Here is a 24379-nt window from a genome sequence, read left to right as displayed (position 1 = left end):
TGAATGTTCTTGCTAGTCATATACTGGTCTAAAAACAATGCAAAAGTCAAGTGACAATAAATTTCTTTTTTTGTTTCTCATGATTTGCAAAGAGTGAAAAGTGACTTTATAGTTCAATAAGGGGGCAAATGAGATCTATTTCAAACATCAACCGTTTCTCCAAAAGTTGTGACGGAGGTATGACATTGAGAAAAAAAGGGAAGTCTTTTACTTTCTATGTTTTTCTCCAGTAAATAAATATTCTAGTGACCTCACATGAATCTCAGAGGGTTTCAGAAGAGATCAAACAATAAAACTGTTCTAGCATTTCACAAAATACCAAGTCTTCATTTAATAATCTGGAATAAAAAATGCACCTCATAAGAAAAAAAACAAAATAAGTACAATTCTTCACCGAATTACTTGCTTTTAATCGGACGCACAAACCCGAAGTTAACTTTCAGTCATTGTTTGCTTATAATATAACACTTCCGTATTTAATTTTTATTAATATTTATTGTGTAATAGTTGTTTTACATCAAATTAAAACTACTCAACAGTTATTGAATCTTTGCGGAGGTCTAACGTAATACTGTAAAAAATTTTTGGTTCAATTTAAGGAAATAAGTTACGTGGTTGCCTTCAAAATATTAGTTAAAATCTGCATCAAATTAATTCAGTTAACTAATATTTTTTGTTGATTTAACTAAAATGTTTAAGGCAACCAGTTAACTTTGACCAACAGTGAAGTTAATGTTTATGTGGTTTGCACTAAAACGTCTATAAATATATAGATACTGTTACTGATACTAATGTATTGAATTTTTCAGGAAAAACACCCATAATAAACTCATCTAAAAAGGAAAGCTATGAAACCTTTGAGCTAATTGTTTTTATATATATTTGAAAATTACTACAACCATTATAATCACATCATGTGATGCGATTCTGCCACAAATGACTAATAGCCTACTGCCCAACAAATCTGCCACCCCCTAATGTTACTCTCTCCGATTAATGTGACAAATAAACCCAAACTACACAGGCCATAATAGCCCTCCACGGTAGTGTCCATCCAGCCCTGACAAAATGCATCTCCATATGTGTGTAATATGCTCAACACATACTTAACACCACAGACTTTATCAGCTTCCAATTACCCTGCTGTTGTTCTCAACACACGGGAGGAACAAAGAGTCACGGGGGGAGCAGCTCTGGCCTCCCCACTGACGGTAAATTCACACACTCTCTGTGTCGGCGCTTATCTCGTTTTAACATTCACCTCAGCCAGATTCTTTTTCATTAGCATTACAATCCCTCCGCATGCCGACCAGAAATTGGTTTTATGGGATGCGGCTGAATAACGATGGGGAAATTGCAGAGGATGGCAAATCTTGACAACATGAAAACAAGGGCAGGGTTATGGAAAAAGGGATTACCCATAGAGCATAAATAAGGGTGCGTGAGGGGTGAGCAGTCTGTTATGAAAGTTGAATAATGATTTTCTTTGGAAACAGAACGATGAAGTTAATTTGGGGACAGTATCAAGCTCAGCTTTGAAGATCTTTTCAATTATCGGGAGAAGGAGTTTCCGATCTCGGCATTGAAGGAGTCCCCAGAGATATTAGTCAGCAGGAAAAACACTTCATGCAGCAATTTTTCTTTCATTGGAAAATATTTTCTGACTCTAAAGTTTCCCTGAAGATTAATCATCCTCGTATCGTTTGGCTCCAGGTGTTTCATTTAGTCAAAACAACTGCAGTGTTTCGGGGTTGAAAAGAAAACAAGTACAGAATTTCATCATCTGTATCTTTTTCTTTCTGTCTGCGCACTGGCCATCATTTCACAATAGAAGGAAACATTTTTTTAATCTTATTTACATTTAATCTTAACCAGAACAATAGTGACAGTCATTTTCAAAAATCATTTCCAAATATTGATTAAAGATTCTTTTTGATACCATTTGTAAACCATGAGATAATATGTTGAACAAACATTTGACTGCGATGTTTCTATGTTTTGTAAAAAAACACACATCTGCTTTGTTTATGCAATCTACAAGATAAATGATCAAAGCATCCCAAAAAGACAAGTAAAAGCTGACATTTCACTGAAATGTTGATTCTTTTTCTTTTTAGATTTGTCTGCATGAGCAAAGAGGCAACATTTATAATCGTGACACTGGCAGTACGACAACACTGTCGTCTGTTCATACAAAATCTGTTGAGAAATGTCTCACATTCTCTCTAAAAAACAAATCATATCATTTAATTTGATTAAAGTGACCCTGTTAGGTGTGAATATATTTTTATTTTTCACCTTTTACTTTCAGTTACTAATAAGAGTCAGCTCAGCTCTTTCTAAATGCATTTTCATTATCTTCGCTGCCATGATTTATTTTTATTTGTATAAATCATCACTATTGGTCACCCTTCATGTTTGTCTGTGTTTTGTTTTGTGGTATATTTAACCATTTAAACGTATTGTAAAGTGCTTCTGAACTTTGACAACAGTGTCTTATTATTAAAAAATAATGCTGTTTTTTCCATTTCCTGTAAAGTGGCAGTTTTGGAGATGTAATCTTGTAGAAAACGAGACAAAATTCAGTTTTATTCTTTTCAGGTCTATGTAATTTCAGCTATAGATAAAACTGCACATTTAGTGACAAATGTTCAGTCTGGGCTTTATAATGTTAACAGGAAGGCCCAACGGGCCCATTAATCTGAAAAGAGTGATTCAGATAGAAGACAATGAACAAACCTGGTGAGAGTACTGAGAAACTTCTCAGAAAAACAAAGAACTATATCCAAACAAATTACACATTGATCCTAGCAATCTGGCATGACAATCTGCACTAAACTTCACTAGAATGAAATCAATTCGATGTTGTACCTAATCCAAGAAAAACTATCGACAAGCTGTGAAAATCCACCAAGCAAAAAACATTCTTAAAACCATCATTCGTAAAACAATCAATCCTGAATCGCATGCTGCCATGAAAATCTGAGACGTCTGATGAAAACCCTTCATTGTTTACAGCAATACGTTTTAAACAATGAACAGCTTGATAGACAGACAGACAGATTCCGTTTGTTTGAATAACACTATGTTTATTGTACTGATGCAACTGAATTTCAACCTGATGTCTGCCAATAGCGTGCCTTTAAATAATACACAACAAAGCAGCAACAAAATACAATTTCCATGACATTCAATTCAGTCTTCAGTGAGGTCCTCAAATTTATGCAAACAGAGCTCATTAATCTCCATTCCATCCTTCTCCGATTCCTTTCCTTTAATCAAAAGCCTAAAAGTTTCTTTTTGTAAAATGGATTGAATAATGAAGCAACGTCCCATCTCCTCTGTTCACGCCCCTTCTCTTTTCACACCGTCTTCTGTGCTTCTCTCTTCAAAAACTCTTCTCATCAAAATTTTCTCTCACAGACCGATTCTCTCTTCTAGCTGAAAAGAGTGAAGATGCCTAGATGTGCATTTAAAAGGGTGCAGAAAATTGAGGCTGAAATCATCCAAAAGGTGACCTCTGGCAACAGAATAAATCAAAGCGAGCCGAGAGGAGCTGCAGAGAACTGATAGCTGACCTGCCGAGGCCAAATCACCACAAAATAACCCACATACACACAGACGCAAGCATGCTCACACCTGAAAAGCTTCTAATGTACAGCGCTACACTCTCGACATCTAAAAAACCCTGCCTGGACAAACTTCAAATCCCTCGCAACAATAACATGCCACAAAAGAGACCTGCAGGAGAGGCTGTGGGACTGATGATGAGTAATGGACTCCCTCATCTATCTTCGCACATTATTGTTAAATCTCTCACCGTCTCTCTATCACTCTTTCCGTACATACTTTTTCTGTATCTATATTAGGGGTGACCTTAAATAGTCGAAGATTCGATGCTTCGATAGGAGGAGTCTGATTCGACTACCAATCTCACAGTAGAGGTTTAATGCAATGGGGATCATGCCATTTCGGTTATATGGACAGTGGTGAAGCAGACGGGCACGTACTGCATTGCCAAAAATATGATTAATATTATTATTATAAATATTCGTGCACGTCAGAAGGACGGAGAAAGAGAGCGCAGGAAAAAAGGTGAGGGACTTTTTTACTGTTTAAATGGTAGGATGCTGTTTACATGATGTTTAAGGAAAATGTTCATTACTCTAACTATTTTTGAATATGTTCCCCTGCATTTCAGATATTTTGCCTAAAAACATTTATTTTGCACACCTTGGCTTGATTCTGGCTCATTAAATTTTTATTTATTATATAGGTATATTCCGTTCGAAACAAATTCTGTAAATGTTTGATTGTTTTTTGGTGCATCAATGTTGCGCTGCACTTTGCGCTGTATCCTTGTTAAACACCTGGTAACGTCCCCACATACCTGCACGCACACACACGCACGCACACTCTCATGTGATGCGACTACAAGTCGACTTTAGGCAAGACGTGACAATCCGGATTCGACTATATAAATCTTTAGTCGGGGACACCCCTAATCTATATACAGCTTTTTCTCAAGATTCAAGTACCTTTATAAAGTAAACATGCCAAAAAAAGGTTAACGCTGCCAGAAACAACAGATATATATTTGCTGTGTGATTGACAGATAAATGAAGAAATTCCAGAATTTGCTTGGAATTTTAAGAGAACATCTTCGAATATCACTATCCTCCACGGGATGACTTGTGTAAGGTCTGGGTCGTGCCACGACCCATCGGCACAAGGTGGAGCTGCTGTGGAGCAGAGCCAGAACTCACAGCTGCTTCATGGGCTGAACAGATTAAAACCATTTAATGAAAGTAGATCTGAGCCAGACACAGAGCTGATATGACAGACGCCCGATGTCCCCTGCCAAGTCATCCTTATAAATCTATCATCAAACAGCAGACAAGTGGGTCATCGGCGAGAGCGGAGAGAAGCTGGTATCCAGTGAAGTCTCCAGAGTCTACCAAGCGCCTTCATTAACTATCAATTGTTATTTAGCAATGCAGGTTAAATATAGATGATACGACCATATCACCCTCCACCAGCATCAATTAATGTGTTTCGTAAACATGCTTTATGAATTTTTTTTTATTCAGATGCATTCACATAGGCCTTTCAATATGGATAATGCTACAACACACTGAGGAAATGCAGATAACATTTCGCCCTCCATCGCACCTCATTGCTTCCCTTGTGATACATGTGTGAAGTTCATTAAATGATCAAATGAGGCTTTGGGATTTCACATTTGTATTATTTAATGCGTCCATCAATCAAACAAATCAGAAATCTGTTAGGGTTTCCTCAAGCGCAGCAACAGAAGCTCTCTCTAACATCTAGTGCGCACGTCTTTACAGTTAAGCAAAGTGGGGTAGACAGTAGTTTTCTCTCTTTGAACGAAAACGGCACTGAAGCGGTGTCAAAACAAATTACACGCAGGAGAACTTGCCCTTGGCGGCCAGCGACCTTCGGTAGGGGAGGGCTTGATGTTCTGAAGAACGACGTGCACGTAAAGAGCCTTCAGGCTCAGACAGAAAAGGTGGAAGACTATTGTCGCCATCATTCTGCATTTCTCGCACCATCTAACAGGTGTGCTGGAAAAATGCCGAGCGTGGTTTGCAAGCTGTATTTAGCGGATTTCTGTGTTTCCACATCCCCTCTGTGCAATGTCATAATTTTATAATTGCACTCCTCTGAAACATCGCGAAACCAGAAGTACGATTTACATACAGAAGTGTGGTGAGAGAGAAGGCGTTGAGTAAATGTGGCATATGTGGACGCAGGTGATAGAGGTGCAAATGGGTAGTTGAGAAAAACACAATACACCATGTGTCATATGACAGCAACATTTTTAAAACAAACTGTTAAAGGGTAAGGGATAGTTATTCTCATAATAAAACATAATTTACTAAGTTGTTCAAGATCTGTATAAATGTCTTTGTCTTTGAACACAGAGAAAGATATTTGGAAGAATGCGTGTAATCAAACAGTTCTTGGCCACCGTTGACTACCATAGTAGGAAAATTACAATGGTAGTCAAAAGTGCCTCAGAACTGTTTGCTTTCCTCAGTTATTCAAAATATTTTTTTGTGTTAAACATCATTATAAAGTAATTTTCCCTACTATGGTAGTCAATGGTGGCCCGAACTGTTTGGTTACAAGCATTCTTTCAAATATTTTTCATTGTGTTCAGCTGAACACAAGGGTGAGTAAATGAAGACAGAATTTCCATTTTGGGGTAAACTATACCTTTAATAATATATGATTTTATATAATTAATATTTATATCTGTAATATAAAAACTTGATGGGATTTTACTTATGTTAAAATCTCTGTATGCTTACAAAACAGAAAATGAAGTAAAAATGTAATTTAATCGAATTGAAGACATTGAATCTTACAAATCAAAGATACAGAGAAAATAAACAAATTGTTTAATGATGTCACAACCCAGTTATTTACATTTGATATATAAAATAAGTAATATTATGACTACATGTCAGTACAAGATATTCTTTTCGTATCTGATTAACGTGACCTGTAGCTACTGTACATCACATCATCCAGAGAGACAGATAGCAACAGATGTAGGAAAGAGTGGAACGGAGAGGATGCACAACTTGTCAAACAGCCGCAGATGGCTAACACAGAAGTGGAGAGTATTTCTTAGATACTTGTGCCTGCTACCTACATCCTCTTTGCCAGGATCCACCACCGTCCATGATTTTTGAAGCAAAGTACCTACTCAGTACCTTTTATTTTTGGCCCTTTACTTTGCTGGAGAAACCCAGCCAGCTTGTTCTCATTTTAGAACAAATCATCGACAGTTGCATTGCTTGTTAAAAAGTGTGTGGGTGAGCGGTATGAATCATAAAGTTGGCTGTAATGACGATGAAAGTGTACGAACATGCTCAAGTCTTCCTTATGGTCAATATGCGTCCCGATATGCAACACAAGTTTCAATGAATCATCCAACTCGACACATAAAACACTTTTATTCTCCATATGCAGCTATTTTACATTTATCGACAGGTCTGGGCCTGTCAAATACTTTAATGGGCACGAGCGGGTGGATAACGCCCATTCAATCGCATTCTCTTTAGACCCATTCCTAGTTTCCAAGTCCCCCCTCCCGTTCAATTTAATGCATTTCCAATTTTAACCTCACAAGCGCAATCCACCAAGCCAGAGAAGTTTTAATAGGCGTTGGAAGGAATTTGCTGGAAGGCATGAGTCGCTCACGACTGCCTGACTTTCATTCCACGGCCCTTTTCATTCCCCGCATGGAGGCGTATGCTGAATGAGAGCGACAATAAGACGAACAAGACAGTGGCATCTGAAATCGTGCTGTTTGCATGCCCATTATGTCTAAAGGCCCTGGTCAGAGGGCACAGAAAGAAAACAGTATTTTGATTGGATGAGGAAGGAGATAAGACAAACAAAAAGCTGTAATCTTGAGCGCGATGGAGCTGAGAGGAAGTACGCGACAAAAATAAGTAGCATGTGGGGTGTCTGATTGTTTGTTCGTAAGAAAAACATTTCGGATTGCTACCGGAGCAGCAGAGACACGAGGCAAGAGTGACCCTGAGTAATGAGGAACCATCATCAATCCGTCAAGTCACTGTCTGTTCCCATCTATTAACAAAACACACCGAGACACACGCTAGATACCATGGAAACAGGAGCGCAGGTCTGCAGGAATTAAAACATGGACTAAAGCGAGCATGAAATCAACAAAATAATATTGGTCTTTCAGAGGTACTGCAGGTAAGATAATAGAAATAAGAATAAAATAGAAGCAAAGAAAGTAAGAATGAAAGGAAAGACCACCGATTAATACTTTTTAAATTCATTATGATCACCAAGTTGTGTAATATTTTGTGATAAAAATTATAGCTTCCAACATTCCTCTGTAATATTTAAAAGTATATTTCATAAAAAATATTTTGCCTTAATTCCTGAGGTGAATATGCACTAAAACCTAAAACCAACCGAAACTAGAAAATAGCTTCAGGCCTGCAATACATGCTACAAAAAATGACTTTTCGATTCAGCTCTTGTTTGCAGTAAATATTTGCTCTCACTGTGAACAGATTTCAACCCAGAACGACATTCTGGTGAATATCAGAAAATAAAGTTGCTGAGTTTCCGTAGAAAGCCCTCTGAAACCTCGCAGATAAGTGCAGATAAAGCGGTTGTGTTTGCCGAACACACCTCAGCAAGAGATAAAAAACACACCATCCTCCACCCAGATGTTCCTCTTCAGATATCTTTGATGAGAAAGACACAGCAAACCGTTCAAAGAAAAAATAAACGTTAGAACAAACACAATTAGTCAAGAACAGAATTGCACGGCGGTGCAGGAACACACGTTTGGGATAAGCCACGGGGCGGTCCGCCTTCAAAGAAATGACGCCGCTGCGGGACGTGGTGCCCATGCGAATAGTCACGACTGACTTTCACACTCCGGAACTGTAATTAATTCTGATGGATGCTGATAAATTAACTGAGTTCCCTCACTCAGGTGCCCCTGCATTCTAATGCACGAAGCTTATTGTGCAATAGATGCCCTGCATTAATCAAGGGCAATGGAAGATGACATTGCAGTAAACATTCAAGGGTGTTTTCTAGATGGAATGTGACCCTGCACGCACATCATTATCAGATTTACATGCATCATGTTCATCATTAGAGATTATTTGGCATACACTCGCTTTTTACTGGCTGCAATAAGATTAGATGGATCAGTTTGTTACTTTTTCTTTATGCCAAATCAAATATTAATGTCGCATATTTCAAATAAGAATTTTTATTTGAAAAAATGAAATGCAAACCATGATCAGTGCAATGCATTATGTTTTGCAGTCTAAATGATGAACACGTTTTTGATGTAGTCATATAAATTGAATGCAGACACCATGAAGAAAATAATCTATTTTTTTGTATGACAGTAAAGAATTTTTTTTAAAATGAGATCTTTAGGTAAAGAATGTGTTTAAAATAAGTCAAAGCAAAGATATTTAAAAAGACTCTTTTCCTTTGAACGTATTTCCATCTTTACATTTTCAGGTTAAATATAACACAAGGATGACAGGTTTAGTGTGATTCATGCAATGAGAGAATGAATAAAAAATTTGGCATTTTATATTGGTAACATCATAATTCTTGTAGGCTACATTAATAACCTAAACATGAAAATTCCCTTTCTCGTGTTATTCCAAACCTTTACGGCTTTCTTAAATTTTGAAGAATGTTGGTAACCAAACAACATTGGTCCCCTTTGACTTCCATTGCATAAACAAAAAACCACGGAGAAAGTATCAAAGTATCTTCTTTTGTGTTCCACAGCGGAAAGAGTCAAATACAGTTTTTGGAACAACACGAGGGTAAATAAGTGATGACAACATTTTTACTTTTTGATGAACTATGCCTTTAGTGTACTATACTGTTTTGTTGAAATTTGTGTCATTTTTTAGACAGAACACAAAATGAAAAGCTTTTCTACTATTACATTGTCGTGTTCTCCATCATGAAACAGAGGAAGGCTCCTGGCTGCTATGAGGAAACAGGAAAAGCCTTGTTATAACCTCATTCCTCTGCTGAAGTGCACTGTTCAAATTTAAATGAGTTTAGCACAAATCTCTCCTGGCTGGTTAAGGTCTTTACTTTATGTGTTAAATCTACAAAAGATTAAGCCCCACTGAAGTTCACCCTGCAGGGGATAATATCACTTGAAATAATATCGGAGAGGAAGTCCTCTGAAACAAAAGGATCCAGTTTCAACATACAGTATCTACTCTCAGTGCATGAGCAGTGTCCTATACAGGCAGCATTACAAACTCTGTCAGCATAGAGGACAGAGCCCACAAAAACAAGTGGCAGGCTATTAATAAAGCTTGACCATTAGCCCTCCAGTTATAAGTGAAATGTGGAGGAGGGCAGATGAAATTGTGCTGTCTGAGGTTATTGATCCTGTGCTGTTGTGGAGAATGATACCTCAAACACGGTCGAGTAAGGTGACTTGGCTCAAAGCCTCTGGAAGATGTACAGGACTGAGAGCATCTTTCAAAATAGCTCAGCTTCACATGAAAACACAGGTGTGGATATTTATAGATTCACATCTTCAGTATGGCAGATGAGGACATCTGATTTGTAAAAGCAAATTATGAAATTCACTCGAACAGAGATTGATGTAATTTCACTCCAATAGATCTCTGAAAAAACATCATGCTTCATGCATCAGTGCTGAACCTTTTACAACACCACAGAAAGGCATGTATAGACTTTACTAGCCAAAAAGACACTTTGCAGCATAGCAAAACTCTCTGCGATTCTTTCCGGAGGGACGATGCTAACAGACCTCTAGGTGTTTAACTGTCCAGGATGACAAATGTACCAAGATCAATCTCAGCTATCAGCACAGACAGGCTGGAGAGTAAACTATATTTTATTGAACTGTACACAGGACCCACTTAATCCAAAGCAGTTGAGAGTATCGACCCCCAGTCGATATCCATGCGCCACCCCATGGTTCTGGAGACGACTTATGGATCTCTCTCACTCCAGTGGACTTCTGCTTGAGTTTTGACCCCCACGCGGCTCGCGGGCGCTGTTTAAGCGTGCAATCCATATCGCCGTATCAACTCATGAAGTGCATTGACCGTGCTGAGCTTCCGCATGCACTCGGGCATGTCTGCGGGTCCATTTAGGCGAGAACTATCTGGACTCTGGATACATTAGCACTAGACTGATGAGTCAGCGTGAGGGAGAGATTGAGTCCAGCGCGGTAAAAAGAACAAAATTGTATAGGCAGCAGAGAAAAGGGTAACTGCAATAACCCAAGTGCTCGACCAAAGAGCAGAGGATGAATTATATAAGAGCAGAAAAATCTACAAACTGTGAAGGAGATAACACCATCTATGTTAATGCCGGTTGCTTTATTACTCGTGAAATAGCCGTTGATAAGGGATTTGAATAACTATTTCAGTGTTACAAATGACAGATAAACTATTTCAGGCTGACACATAAAATCTGTTACATTTCCTGAACAAATACGTCATTGAATGTATTTGTAATGAATCAGTTATTTTGTGCTTTGGTTACCATGGACAAACCCTTGCACAGCTGTTTCTTACATCAGACTGTTTTTTCATCATGTAGGTGGGACGACAACTAGGCCACACAAGAGACCACACATGAGTCAACACCTCAAAAGGCTGCATGGACAGCAGGAAACAGTAAACACATGAAATGAGGAGCAAGATGCTTTTCAGGGGAGAGCCAGACGAACGGGCTGTTTTTGCACAATTTTAAAACCACAAACTAGGTGAGAATAGCTCCATGTTGCCTTGTGCTCTGAAGCAAGCTTCAGATTCATTGGATTCCCAATGTACCACCTTGCTTTCCTAATAACTTTGTAATTGTTTACAAGCAGTGATAACACCCAGAGTCATGGCAACTGTTATGGCTGAATGGACCGAAGTGATTTTCCAACACCAGGGTGCCATATCAAACATCTACTCTCTGTCCAAAACCGAAATGAGAATGAAGGCCAGCTATTCTTTCTGCTCGGTCCTAATAGATACGATATGTCTTGCTTGCGGGCAACATCAGTGTAAAGATCATTATACTAAACTGAACGTTCACGCACTGATACTTGAAGAGCTGAAATTCAAGACACTTAAAAGAATAATGCTAGTTTTTATGATTGTCACAATTTAGAGGCATTTGGATAAACTGACAAATAACCATTTATGAGGCATTTTAAGGGATGTCATGAGGTTTTTTTTAAAGGGGGGAGCAGGTGAAAGAGGATATTACAAGCACTTCGTAACAATTTATTAGTTTAAAGCATTTATACCTAGCAGCATTTACCCCACAAAAGGACTCGATTTTAAATCTTGAATAAATATTTGTTTCTACTTTGCTTGATTTTCTTCATTTTCTTTTGAATAATTTTTAACCTTATGGAGCTTTTTCACAAGCCTGTGATGACGCGAGATTGCGTAGTTTTCTATGTTTATAACACTATACTTTGTGTTATATTACCTTTGCATCAAATAACAAAAAAATAGTTAACGCTAATGCAAGGTGTTTCTTCTACAGCGTCTATGAAAGTCACAATAAATTTGACATCATTCTTTATTTTTTTCATTTTGTTAGTAGTGAAAACCATTTGTGACAAGCAGGGCAGGACGAGAGCCGTGAGGGAACAGCGCGAGGCCGGTGACGTGAGTGATAACGGGAGAAGTCCAGGCACTTTTAGTAATAATACTCTACAGCATTTTTTTTATCTTACTCAAAGTTAATTTCATAATTTACTAATACTTCTTTTTTAATCAAACATTGTTAGATTAGTAAATGCACCAACGATTAATAAATGCTGACCGACTATATTGCTATATTGTTAGTTCATGTTAGTTAATGCATTTATAAATATGAAAAAATCCTTGCTGTAAAATGTTACCAAAGAACCTTAAAACGTACAAAAAGACAATCCCAGGTGACTCAATGACACAATGCATCAATGACATGCATCCACTGCTACTTAAACGATTTGTTTCATAACAAAAAAGGATCATTTTCGATCAAATAAGATCAAACTCAATCCAAACATTGATCTTGTTCAGTTATGGATCAGTAAACCCAGAAAAACCCAGAGCCCTGCAGCTGCTACATTTCCACCAATGACTCATCTCCATCACACAAAGAGACTTCAGCAGGATGATCCACTCAGGGGAGATGGAGACTAAAGTTCAGGATGTGGGTATTAAAGGAAGATTGAGGCCTGAACTCCCTCCGCTGATCTCAGACTGATGAAAGTTTAGCCATTTGGCCTGCACAGGTGACAATTCTTCTGTCCATGCACAGCCGGTAACACGTAAGGTCAGCCACATCACCTGTAATACCTGACTCCCAGAGGACCACAGCAGGTGAAGGCCACAGCCAAAAAAGCACGAAAATACCACAATACACGTCTTCTAAAGAGCTTCTTCTAACCATTTAATGCAGGTTTAAATGCTGTTTAACTTTCCTGAAAATCCACAGGGGGATATAGAGATCAAAGCCTTTATCCCCAAAATCTTTAAAACGGCCAGATCACAATACAGCCACAAATCCTAGATCTGAGGAACGCTTAGCCGTTCGAAGTCTCTAAAACGTTACGATCGGATATAATTGACCGCGTAACCACAATAAATAAAAAGCGGCCCTTGCATTGTCCGAATTAAACATTATTTTGTCTATCAGCAGAAGGATGGGTCGGCTTTAATTAAGTTAAGAGTTGCCTGAGAGACAGTTTAACAGCAGCGCATTAAAAGAATACCGTAAACAAACAAAAGAGTGGACAGATAATCCATACGCAATTAATTAGAGGAGGAACCATGTGGCTTCTGCACATATCAGTCACATTGAATAATCGCTGGAAAAGAGAGATATTTATACACTGTTTCAGGTTAACCAGTGTGTGCAGAGAGAGACATTCCTCCCATCTCTGCAGGTTTAAAGGCCACAGCAGCTGCCGCGTATGGCTGACGGTGATTTGATATGCGAAATCTTTACTATTCATGATATATGAGCCAAGCCATCTGGAAGGGCAGAGATGTAATGGCTATTGTATATTTGATGAAAGAAGCCTGCAGTTAATCATATGGTTGAAGGTGATTCTTATGAGGACACACATCACGGCTGTGTGTCAGCTGACTTGCTGTCTTTATAGGCAGCCGCTGTTTTGGCATCTCTAATCATTTCAATAAACTCAACATCGCAAAGAGTCAAAGTTGATGTAAAAAGTGTTTTCAGGACAGGACCAATAATAAACAGGAAACTCTGTGTGATATGTTTTGCTGAAACATTTCTTTGAGATTAAAAACAGCCAGTGGATTACCACAGCAATTTATTTCATTTCCGGAGACTCAGTTGTTTGGGTCAATAACAGCGGCAGCGTGACATTCATTTACCTGGATTTCCACCCCATAGCCCATGTAGACGGTCACGGTGTACGTGCAGTCCACATTTGTATTGTACCCGCTCCTGGCATGCTGTGGTGTCTCTATGTAGCCCCCCGGTGCTGTGAAATTGGTGCTGCATGGAGCTGCATCAGAAAAAGGTGGAGAGAGAGAGAGAGAGAGAGAGACAATAGTATCAGTAGAAGCCAGCCTTTTCTTTCCATCTCCCTTCATTGCATTCTGTCCCATCTTTAATTGTTTTTCAAGCTTTTCTCATTTTCTTTCTGAATCAACAGGGTCAGTTCTTATTGCCTGATGTGTAGGGCACAGAAGGACAATTCTTGTGAAATGGCAGGTGAGAGAGTGTTTTTTTCTGGTAGCCTTGAGTTCTTTTTGCTCTGCTGGCTCCTTTATCTCTCTCCAGAGTTAAGCGCTGCTGGTCAGGAGATATGCTCTCTTTAGATCATGTGTCCTCCGTCCATATAGAATCATACGCTTGGATTGGTTATTATGGAAGACCGGATACTTACAGCAATACCTACAGCAATACTTACAGACTTCATCACAGTTCATTACCATCTTACACAAACGTATGCAGAACAGGAAAACATGTGAAGAGCAATCACGAAAAAAATCCAGTTTTGTTATTAGACAAACACAACTTTTAAGGTTTGTTAAAATTTGTACAGGTATGTAGAAATCTGATCCTCTTTTACCTCTACTATTGTTTTTAAAACAGAGAGAACATGCAAGTCATGAGTAATGTGTCCGCATGAATTATGGATGGAATAAGAATGTGTAAATAGTGATGTAATGTTACTAATATTTAATATTATAATGAACATACACAGTATTTTTCAAGGGACTCTCTGTTCTAGCTGTTGTTAAGCTGTTAAAACCAAACACTATACAATTTATAATACTGCTACTGAGCTTTGTAGAACTCATATAAAAATACCAATGAGATCTAGAATCTTGAAAGTGTTTTTGGTCAGAACATGGTGACTTATGGAGTTCATTAAGAAATATAGCTGCAAAGCAGCGATGACGAGCCCAAGCCATCCGCGCAACCACAACCCTGCTGGCATCAGGAAATTTACAGTAACGCTCTTGCAGTCTGGTTTTAAGGGATACAGTAATGAAAGGGTTACTCTATTTATTAACTCTAGTTACTGTACCACAAACTAACATGAACAACTTAATTAACTGACATTAACAAAGATTAATAAAAAAAAAGTGTATTGTTCATTGTTAGTTCATGTTTGTTAATACATTAACTAATGTTAAAAAAGAGACTTATTGTAAAATGTTACCAAAGCGTTTAATGCTCTATAAGCATCTTAGGTGGTTTTAATGATCTATAAGCATTTGTGAAATAATAACATATACAGTATCTATATTACCAGTACAGTACATGTTAACTTATTCTTAGTGTTTCCCCTACCATTACCTTAGGGAGCGACCCTCCAACAGCACGCAGCACGCCCCGGCCCCCAGCATTTGTAAACCCATGGGCGTGCTGGTCTAAAAAGTGGTGTGCTTTGAGGAACTGAAAATAGACTGCGCCACAGACCAACTCAAACCTGGTCTAAAGTCAATGGTGCAATATTTTTTGTTATTTAAAGAGCATGTTAGGAATATGCGCCTATAGGCGGTTCACAGCACTCATACATTCTGCTTATTTCACACAGAGGGACGGACGCGCAGAAGCACACAATAATGCCAAATTTTAGGAAAATGAATGACAGAGTAAAAGATTATTATTGTGGCTATTATTATTGGGATTGAATCCAATCCAAGGAGACTGTACAACACACAAAGTTTATTGAATTCATTTGAATTCGTTTTTACATAACTGCATTATGTTGTTTTAGCATTATTGGAAAAACTGTATAAATCTATTGCAAGATGGATTAAAGCTGGATAGCAGTGACCCAATACCTTATTTATTAATACAAATTTTCACTGTGTTCTCATAATTTTGTAATTATGTTCTCTATATGTAATTATCAGTTTAACTAATGCCAATCATTTAAACATTACCTGGCGTTTGCATGTTCGTTATGACCGTTGTTGTGATGATGGTGGAGGTGGTCGTCTCCTCATCCAGATCCCCAGACAAAGACGATGCAGTTCCAGTGACATCACTTCCTGTAGCCTCGTGTTCCACCTTAACCAGTGTCAACTTTTCTTTGTTTGTTTTCATATGGAAACTTGCATCTCTGGACACAGTGACACCTGCATCTAAATATTTGTCACTGGAAGAAGGGGCTGCAGATGTGTGTGCATCTGTGGTGGTCAGTGATCCTATAGTCTTGGTCACGTGAGGATCCTCTGAGACTCCTCTATTTGTTTCTGCCGAGGGTCCATGCTGGATGTTAGACATGTATGGCTGTGTGAGGGCAGCAGAGGATGGAGCCGACGTGGTGGTTCTGGAAGCCACTACATCAGAGAACGGAGGAGCATTCTCATGTGGGACCAATTGGGTTGAGGCATCTCGGAAGTGATGAGTTCTGGAGGAGGGCATTGTGGGATGGTGAGACGCCCCTCCGCTGTCGTGAAAGTACTCCTCATGGTTTTGGGGCCGTGGGTCGTAAGGCGGGAAGGGCTTGAAAGGAGGGTGGTGGTCAAGGCTACTGAAGGGTGGAGCTGTGGTGAATACGGGCAGTTCTCTCTTAGGGTCCTGTGTAGTGTGATATGACCCGTCTTCTCCTTCCGGCTGACCTCCTCTTTGGGTGACTGCTAATCTCCCATTCATAAAAGAACCTGGAGACATGTAATAAGAGATGCAGATGGTAAGAAAAAACAACTAATTGTCAAAGTCTTTCAAGAGTCACAACGATCAGCATAATGGGCAATTCCAGCGTTATGGATGTGACATTTTCAGTAAATTTCTTTTTTAATATAGAATCTCAGAGAATCTATTTATTACTAATATGTTGAACCATGGGTTTATATTTTACTATACCCCTCATGATAGAGTCCAGAAATCAGAAAGATATCAGTCTATGCACTAGTCTATTTAGAAAAATGGAAAAATAAATGGGTATGGATGTGACAAAAAAGGAATCACATTTTGTCTGTGAATTTTCTGTGAATTAAAATGTGCAACCAGAAGTGATGATTTCCTAACAAATAGAGAAGGAGGGAATGGCTCTTTACAAAACATAAAATTGTTCATGTGCCCTATTATTAGGCATATGGACCTTTATGGATGTGACAATTCACTGATCTGACTATGGCAAACTATGCTTTAAAACATATTAAAATGCTTCAGAAAATGTAAGTTTTTACATGGATCCTTAAACAACCAAACAATGACATCTGACCTAAATAGTAAAAACCCTTGTTAAAAACCTGTGTATTTTCATTTTAAAGGGGTGGTGCACGGTGTGTCATGCATTCTGACGTCTTTACAGTGTTAAACGTGTTGTTTTCTCATGCTTATCATGGGCAACTTGTCAAAGAACGAGTTGGATGTATGATGTAGTGTTTCTGTGCTAAATACAATCCCCCAGTGTTCGTACAGGTTTCAGAAAGTTTTTTGGAACATGAAAAATCATTAAGTAACAAATATTCTTAGTCCCTTATTGGACAATTCTCCCGGAAAAGCATGCGGCATGCCCACGCATCAACCATGGAGAGCGGACATTTGCATTGAATGTTCAACTCTACATTTAAAAAAGCACAGCTTTATTTAAACTTTACAGTCAGGTTAAAACTATATAAACTCTGATATTCAAACAGCATTAGACCTTTGAAAATAGTTTAAAGCCAGTCAAACTCCCTTGTGTAAATACCAGACTCTTCCTAAACCACCTGTCTTTTTCTATTGCACACAAGAAGAACGCCATTAAAGAAATATAAAGCCACGGTTGCTTTCTGCTATACGAGATGGCCAAGCATTCAAACTGCGGGGTCAGAACCTTTAGCATATTAACAAAATGGAAAATGATCCACTAAATGGATTCTTTCAAAGCCCGTAGAGGGAAAAGATAAACTCCTTCTCTGTTATTGTTCAATTGAATATTCTCTCTCCTCCCTTTGCCAATTAACGGGTTCAAACCTTCATGTTGTAATAGGTGGATTTGAGAAGTGTAGCGAGGAGAATGGATCTCCCCCCCTTGCACCTGGTGAGATCTAATCAGTTGGCCTTCAGGAGGCTGCTGCGTGCCGGGGAAAGTTCTCATTTCACAGTGCTTTATTTCCACCCTAATAGCTCTCTCTGTGTTCCTCGAATTACTAATAACAATCTGCTTCCAACAATGAAGCCTGATGTATCAAGTGCACAGTCCCACGAGCGAATGTTTTAGCAGCCTATGTTTCAAAATGTTCCCTAGACCCCTTATAAGAATAAAGAACCCCAACCCACATACAAATAAAAGATGGAGGGTCACATTATGTTAGGGTCAATATGAAATGTTTTATCTATCCAACATATCCACGAGTTCTTTATATATTTTTATAGGTGTGTTTCCTGTAATTAGAAATGTTCCATTTTAAACGACAAGAATAATGTTATCCTCAGTATTATATGCATTTGTCGTCCTGAAACCCTTTTCACCTTCCAAAAAAAAAATCAAGGCTATTTTTTCCTGTATCCCAAAGTGTCAGAAACAAAAAGATATCCAGCACATTGTTTCACTGGAGGTGATGTGTGTTATATCTGAAATCGACGTTTCTTGGAGGACGACATCACATTGACACCTAACACATCAGTCAGACGCAAATGACACATGAGAGACAAAGCACAGGGTGGGAAGTCCATAACCTCTGTCGTCTATTTACAGTCAAACCATTTATAAAGCAAACACTAAAAGCATTTGTTCTGAGAACAAGTGTGCGTTTAAAAACATTGAGAAACGCTGTCAAGCTCCCTCTATTCATACCTATGCATCTCACGCTCAATGTCATGGGAATTTCGTGTCAGAAAAACAAGTTCCAAAATGCTTCCAAGTGGAAAGTCCCATACACCCCCTGCACTTCACATATAACCCTGAGTTCAGGCTCTTCCAAAAGACCAAACACACTCGACAAACCGAGGCTGTGAGTAAAAGCGTCTGTGGGCTCTGTTTGATTTGATCCATTAGTGCTGCTGGAGTATAAACAGAATCTCTCCGACCGACTTTACTGTCTGTTCAAAGGTCCCTCAGTGCTGTGCTCTTCAATGGCGGGATTTGACTTTTAAATGACCATGAGTCTGCCTTAGAAGCTTTTACACAAGCCAGCAGGGGAGCGCATGCTTTGTTTTACCCTCTACTGCATTTTCTCTTAACTTGCAAGAAGTTACGTTCACTGAACTCCTATTTACATAGTGTCTTTTATGGTCGAAGCTAAAACTAACCGCAGATAACAACTGGAAAGTGAAGTGGGGCGACACTCCACTTTCAGCCTTACGGACACATTATTACATAACATCTTTAAAGTAGCACTTCATTTAGGAGTCATCCTTTAGCAGGTACCAAGAAACTTATTTGGCATATGAAGACAACCTTCTTAAAGCAGTCTGGTAGTCTACTGTGCCTCCAGGTTCTCTCAAGGGAAAATTAAACGTGATTATATTAGAGTAAAAGTGAAGGACATGAGTAAAGGACATGTTTTTTTGCATTTGTATTATACAAATATAATGACTAAACCATTTAGCAAAGTGTTAACAGCACTGATTCACTAGTTTTTTCTTGTTTCAGTTTTTTACCAATTACAAATGTTACAACAAAATACAAACAACAGACCATCTAGCACTGATACAAAACAACATTTAAGACATAATTATATATGAAAAATTAAAAAAAATGTAACAAGTTCTCCTGCACTGTAAAAGGATCACATAAATATAACAGTAATATTCTGTCAGCCAGACACAATATACTTTTTTCATGTGATTCCAACTTGTAAATCTGCAGTTATTTCTGTAATTTAATTAATTTAACCTCATTTAAAAAAATGAAAATTCTGTAAAAGTAATTTTTTTACAGTGTGCAGTAGTGTTGTTTATAGTACTGTATGTCATGCAAAATGGTGAAAATAGTGAAACCAAGGTACATTTCTAGCTTCTACAGTTTAACTACAAATTAAACAAACAAAAAGTATGACTAGTTAAACATGACATATGGTGTATTGTTTATTGCCTTTGAAATATACTGTTTGCAGCCCGTTCTACCCCAAAATTTCATTGAACCAATAGAGTATATGACAATAAAAAACTCAATTCTAAACCATAGTTAATTTTCAAGGACCTATAATTAAGTTAGAATTAAACAAGATACTGGAATTGCTACATCGTATTGTACACATAGCCCACTTAGATAAAAGATTGATCAAATTACCCCAATCATTCAATAAACAAAGCCCTGAAGGGGTGGAAGATGACAGAACTTTTTAAGAAATGAAAATGCTAATTCCGCTGTGGGTACTGTGGGCCTTCCAGTGTAGGCCTGCTGCTGACTCAAGGTTCTCTCTTCCGATTACCATCTTAACCTTTATCCACTACACCACACTACCCCACAATGCAATATTCATGTCCCCAACTATAACAACATGTAAAAGATTATTGTTTGGTGATTCTGAGGGTTATGGAGGTCCGTATGTTTATTGCAGGTCTACAAAACAGACAGAAGATCATCTGTCAGATTATTTCAGGTCTACAGGGCAAAATTGCGCACTACAGAAATATCAATGTTCTGCATACAAACTAATCTACGTCCTCCAAGATCAAATAGAATCCGTTCCATTTCAGCCACTGGAGAACATGGCAGCAAAGTAAAACCCTTCAAGACACCAAAGGAAATTGCTTCATTTTATGTCTGAGAGCTTGTGTGTCAGCATCATGATTGGAGGAGGGAGTGTTTCACATTGACAGTAAAGGTTGACGGGCAGCAGACCCACACTTTTCTATGTCATCTTTCCACTCAGCAAATCCTAAACTCAATTTTTCCCTGGCACCGTTTGCATTGATGAAGGCTTTTCTGTCACCTTGGAATGAAGTATCTTTGTCCCAGTGCCAAATAAGATTTGATAACTGCAAAGCTAGTGTGTGTCGCATATTTTAAGAGAAAGTGGCCAACAGTAGAGTTGTGCTCCATTCAGATGTCAAATTCAAATCGATTTAAGGTACAAAAGTAAAAAGGATGCAACATATAAATTTAAAATAAATAAATTTGTTTTCATAAAATATTTTAATGTGTTTTGTGTAACACATGTTTTGGGGGGTTTATAAGAATTTAAGGTCCAGTGTATGAAATTTCACTTCTTTCACTTCTTTGCCGAAGGAGGTAGCGTATTTACGAAACGCACTCTGTAGAGCGGTTTGTCCGTTTAGGGCTACTGTAGAAACAACATGATGAATTCCATGTATGGGGACCCGCGGTGTATGTAGATAGAAATAGCTCACTCTAAGGTAATAAAAACATAACGCTTCATTATGTAAGGTCTTTATACACCTCTGAAGACATAGTTATGTATAATATATTGCATTTCTGTCAATAGATCCTCCAAAAGATTACACATTGGACTCATAATATACAGTGATTAACAAAAAAGTGTAAATTGCCATTTAGTAAATTCAGTAAAAACACAATTCAGTTCCAAGAATTCAATTCACTTCAACTCAAAAGGATCCAATCCAAATAATCTGAATTCTGCTCAATCCTAACAGACAGAAAGAGGGAGCTGGAGAAAGTGAGAGAGAGGGAGTGAAAACCACGAACCAGAAAAGAATAGAGAAAACTGTAAAAAAAAAAATAGACAAAGACTGCGAGGCACAGCTCTCTTCTTCCCATTGTGTACAGCATCAATAATGCACCAGGGAAACAAACACAGCACCTCCCTCACAGCTACACGCCTGCTTCAGCTCCCTGTATCTCTACAAGGGATCCGCTCTGTAAAAAAACACCAAAACCTCCGGGAAGATGCTCACTGCCTGCTCAAAGTTATGAAGAAGAAAACAAGAGCGGGAGGCAAAAGAAATCAAACTTAGCTCTTCAGCCCAAAGAAATTGTGACATCACTCATTTAAGATGCTTCATTAGTTCACAGAAATGACGTAGCGAGTAATCGCATACTTTAGTGTTGAAGGAGTTTTAATGACATGAGAGACAGATGACAAAAGTGTGGCAAGGAAACTTCCTCTCATTCATCACGACTCTATTCATCCAGCTCTCAGACTAGATTTTTCTTTTCTTTCTATTTAGACTCGCTCCTCCTTCGTTTTCACCTCTCTTCCTCGATCATGATCCACCTCCTGTTTTTAGCCAATGTCAGGAGTCAAAACTCGGAGAGACACAGAAGCCGTCTGTGAGCGACTGTAGAACCGCCTCAAGAGCCGCTTTGATCTATATCATTAAGCTTTTCAAAGACTGTAACTGAAAAGGGGCTTATCTTGAACAAACCCCAGAATTCTAAATAAACTGAGCTGATTGCATTTCTGACCGTTGCAGAAAGGCCAAAAAAATCGCTATTTGTTCGACATTTTCTCTAATGAAAAATAAAGATTGGATAGTTGATTTTTAGAACGTTTTTTCATTATAATAAATCTAATTCCATTTATCGCAGGCTTTCAAAACACAATGGCAATGATTATTAAAATGCTTTCTACTGCGCTGAACCATAAAAGCATAAAAGTTCACACAAAAAGGACATTTTTGTCAATATTTAATCACCCTCATGTTGTTCCAAACCGTTACTGGTTTCAAAAGGAATAATAAGACGCATTGTGTAAAACAATTATACGTTCTGCAGAAAGTAAATAATTTACAATTTGAATACCAAAAATGTGTGCTTCGGTCTCAAATCCGTGTACAAGCAACATGTATCTAAATACACACAACAGCCACACTACTGTTTCTACACCGGAGGGAACTTGACAAAATGTCATTCCATTTATGATGAGCCCTTTCATGAAGCACAAGGGAAATTAAAGGGAAACGTGAGATGAGGTGGCTACATGGCCCACTAAATTGATTTTCTTTGATTCGTGTCTTCCCCACTCACAGTTCACCACTTACACTCCACACACACACAAGGCTTCATAATTAATCTATTTGGATGGCAGAGAGCCGGCCATGTGCTGCTTGCACACTCCGATTATATGGAGAGAAAGAGTGCGAGAAAGAGAGAGAGAGAGAGAGAGAGAGAGAGATAAGAGGCTGAGTAAAGGTTTCCATAGCATTAAGTTCTTACTGTGCCGTCTTCACAAGACACAAAGTGAATGTTTCTCACACACATGCTAACACACATGCTTTAGTATGTATCCAGTAGTATTTTGTATGTTAAATTGCTTATAAATAAATTTCATTCATGGGAACCGCTGGCTGTTCCTCAAAATGTAGGCTACACCGGTACACATACACAAGCACACATGCAATGGGTCTTCAAACACTCTTTTTACACAGAATAATTTGCACAATGCTCTAAAATAAACATGAAACACAAACACCATGGAAACGAATAACATATTCACATTCTCAAACAACGCCAGCAAAAGATGCATCTCCAAACACACGGCACAGAAAGCACACACAAGCGCAGACGTTTTAATCTACTAAAGTAAATAATGACGCCGTGAAACGTTTTTTCAGCGCGGCACCAGTCTGACAAATCCTGCAGCATCGCTCTGACACGTCCCAACACCCTTCATTATCTTCAACCCCGTCACACATAATTCAAAGGCCGTTTGAAACTTCAAGCTGGGAGAGAAAGCATTCTCTTTCAGTCCTATTCTGTCACAACAGAGAGCAATCCAAGTTACCAGCAAAAGCATACCGAGTTGGTTTGACATCTTTCACAATTCATCAGAGATAACAAAGGCAATTTGCAGTACCTGCCAAACACAAAGACGCTGCACAATCTCCCAGCTGAAATAAAACACCACGATTAAGTAATATGTGCATTAAAAGGTCCAAGAAAACACATCCTTGGTTGCATTCAACTGGGGCCTTGTTTTTAACTGGATAATACGGTAAGAGTGGGAAGGTGAAAAACAGCCTGTCTATCAAACATTCCCAAGACTGAATTGGGTATGTTATGCTTGCTTCTGACAGAATTGTGATTGCTCCAGTAGTTTACATTGGATGGCTTCACAGTTGTGATGAAACTAGCAGTTTTTTGTAAGATACTTTCATGTCTGCCTTGAGAAAGACCTGTTGTGAATTTAAAAATGCAGTAAAGTGTTGTGGACCGAGTGTTGAACGTAATGGTGATTGCTGTGGCACTCCAGTAACTTTGAGTGCATCTGAATGGCTCTAATCTTCACAATCTAATAACAAGTAACAAAAGGCACACAAACAATTCCTCCCAAGGGACTGTGAATTGTGTGTATAATGCTTGATCATGTAATTGTGCTACATGTGGAAAGGCATGACTACATCACGTATATCCCCACTGCTGTACTTCACTAAACAACAACAACAAGTAGTGACATCATATCAAAGGTGCAAAGACGAA

The 24379-nt window shown here is 38.5% G+C and overlaps 1 protein-coding gene across 1 annotated transcript in view; it reads right to left on the bottom strand.

Annotated features, from left to right (window-relative positions):
- sez6b (seizure related 6 homolog b) overlaps positions 1 to 24379 on the bottom strand; it is a 136159-nt gene that overhangs the window by 50919 nt on the left and 60861 nt on the right. The window contains exons 2-3 of the mRNA XM_079480940.1: positions 15984 to 16706; positions 13953 to 14086 (exon numbers count right to left, since the gene is read on the bottom strand). Coding sequence (XP_079337066.1) covers positions 13953 to 14086; positions 15984 to 16706 — 857 coding nt within the window. The remainder of the gene's footprint in view (positions 1 to 13952; positions 14087 to 15983; positions 16707 to 24379) is intronic.

This window comes from Barbatula barbatula (genome assembly GCF_947034865.1).
Source record: "Barbatula barbatula genome assembly, chromosome: 19".
Taxonomy (NCBI): domain Eukaryota; kingdom Metazoa; phylum Chordata; class Actinopteri; order Cypriniformes; family Nemacheilidae; genus Barbatula; species Barbatula barbatula.
The sequence above is the reverse complement of the archived record's forward strand: the minus strand, read 5'-3'. Positions and strand labels throughout refer to the sequence as shown.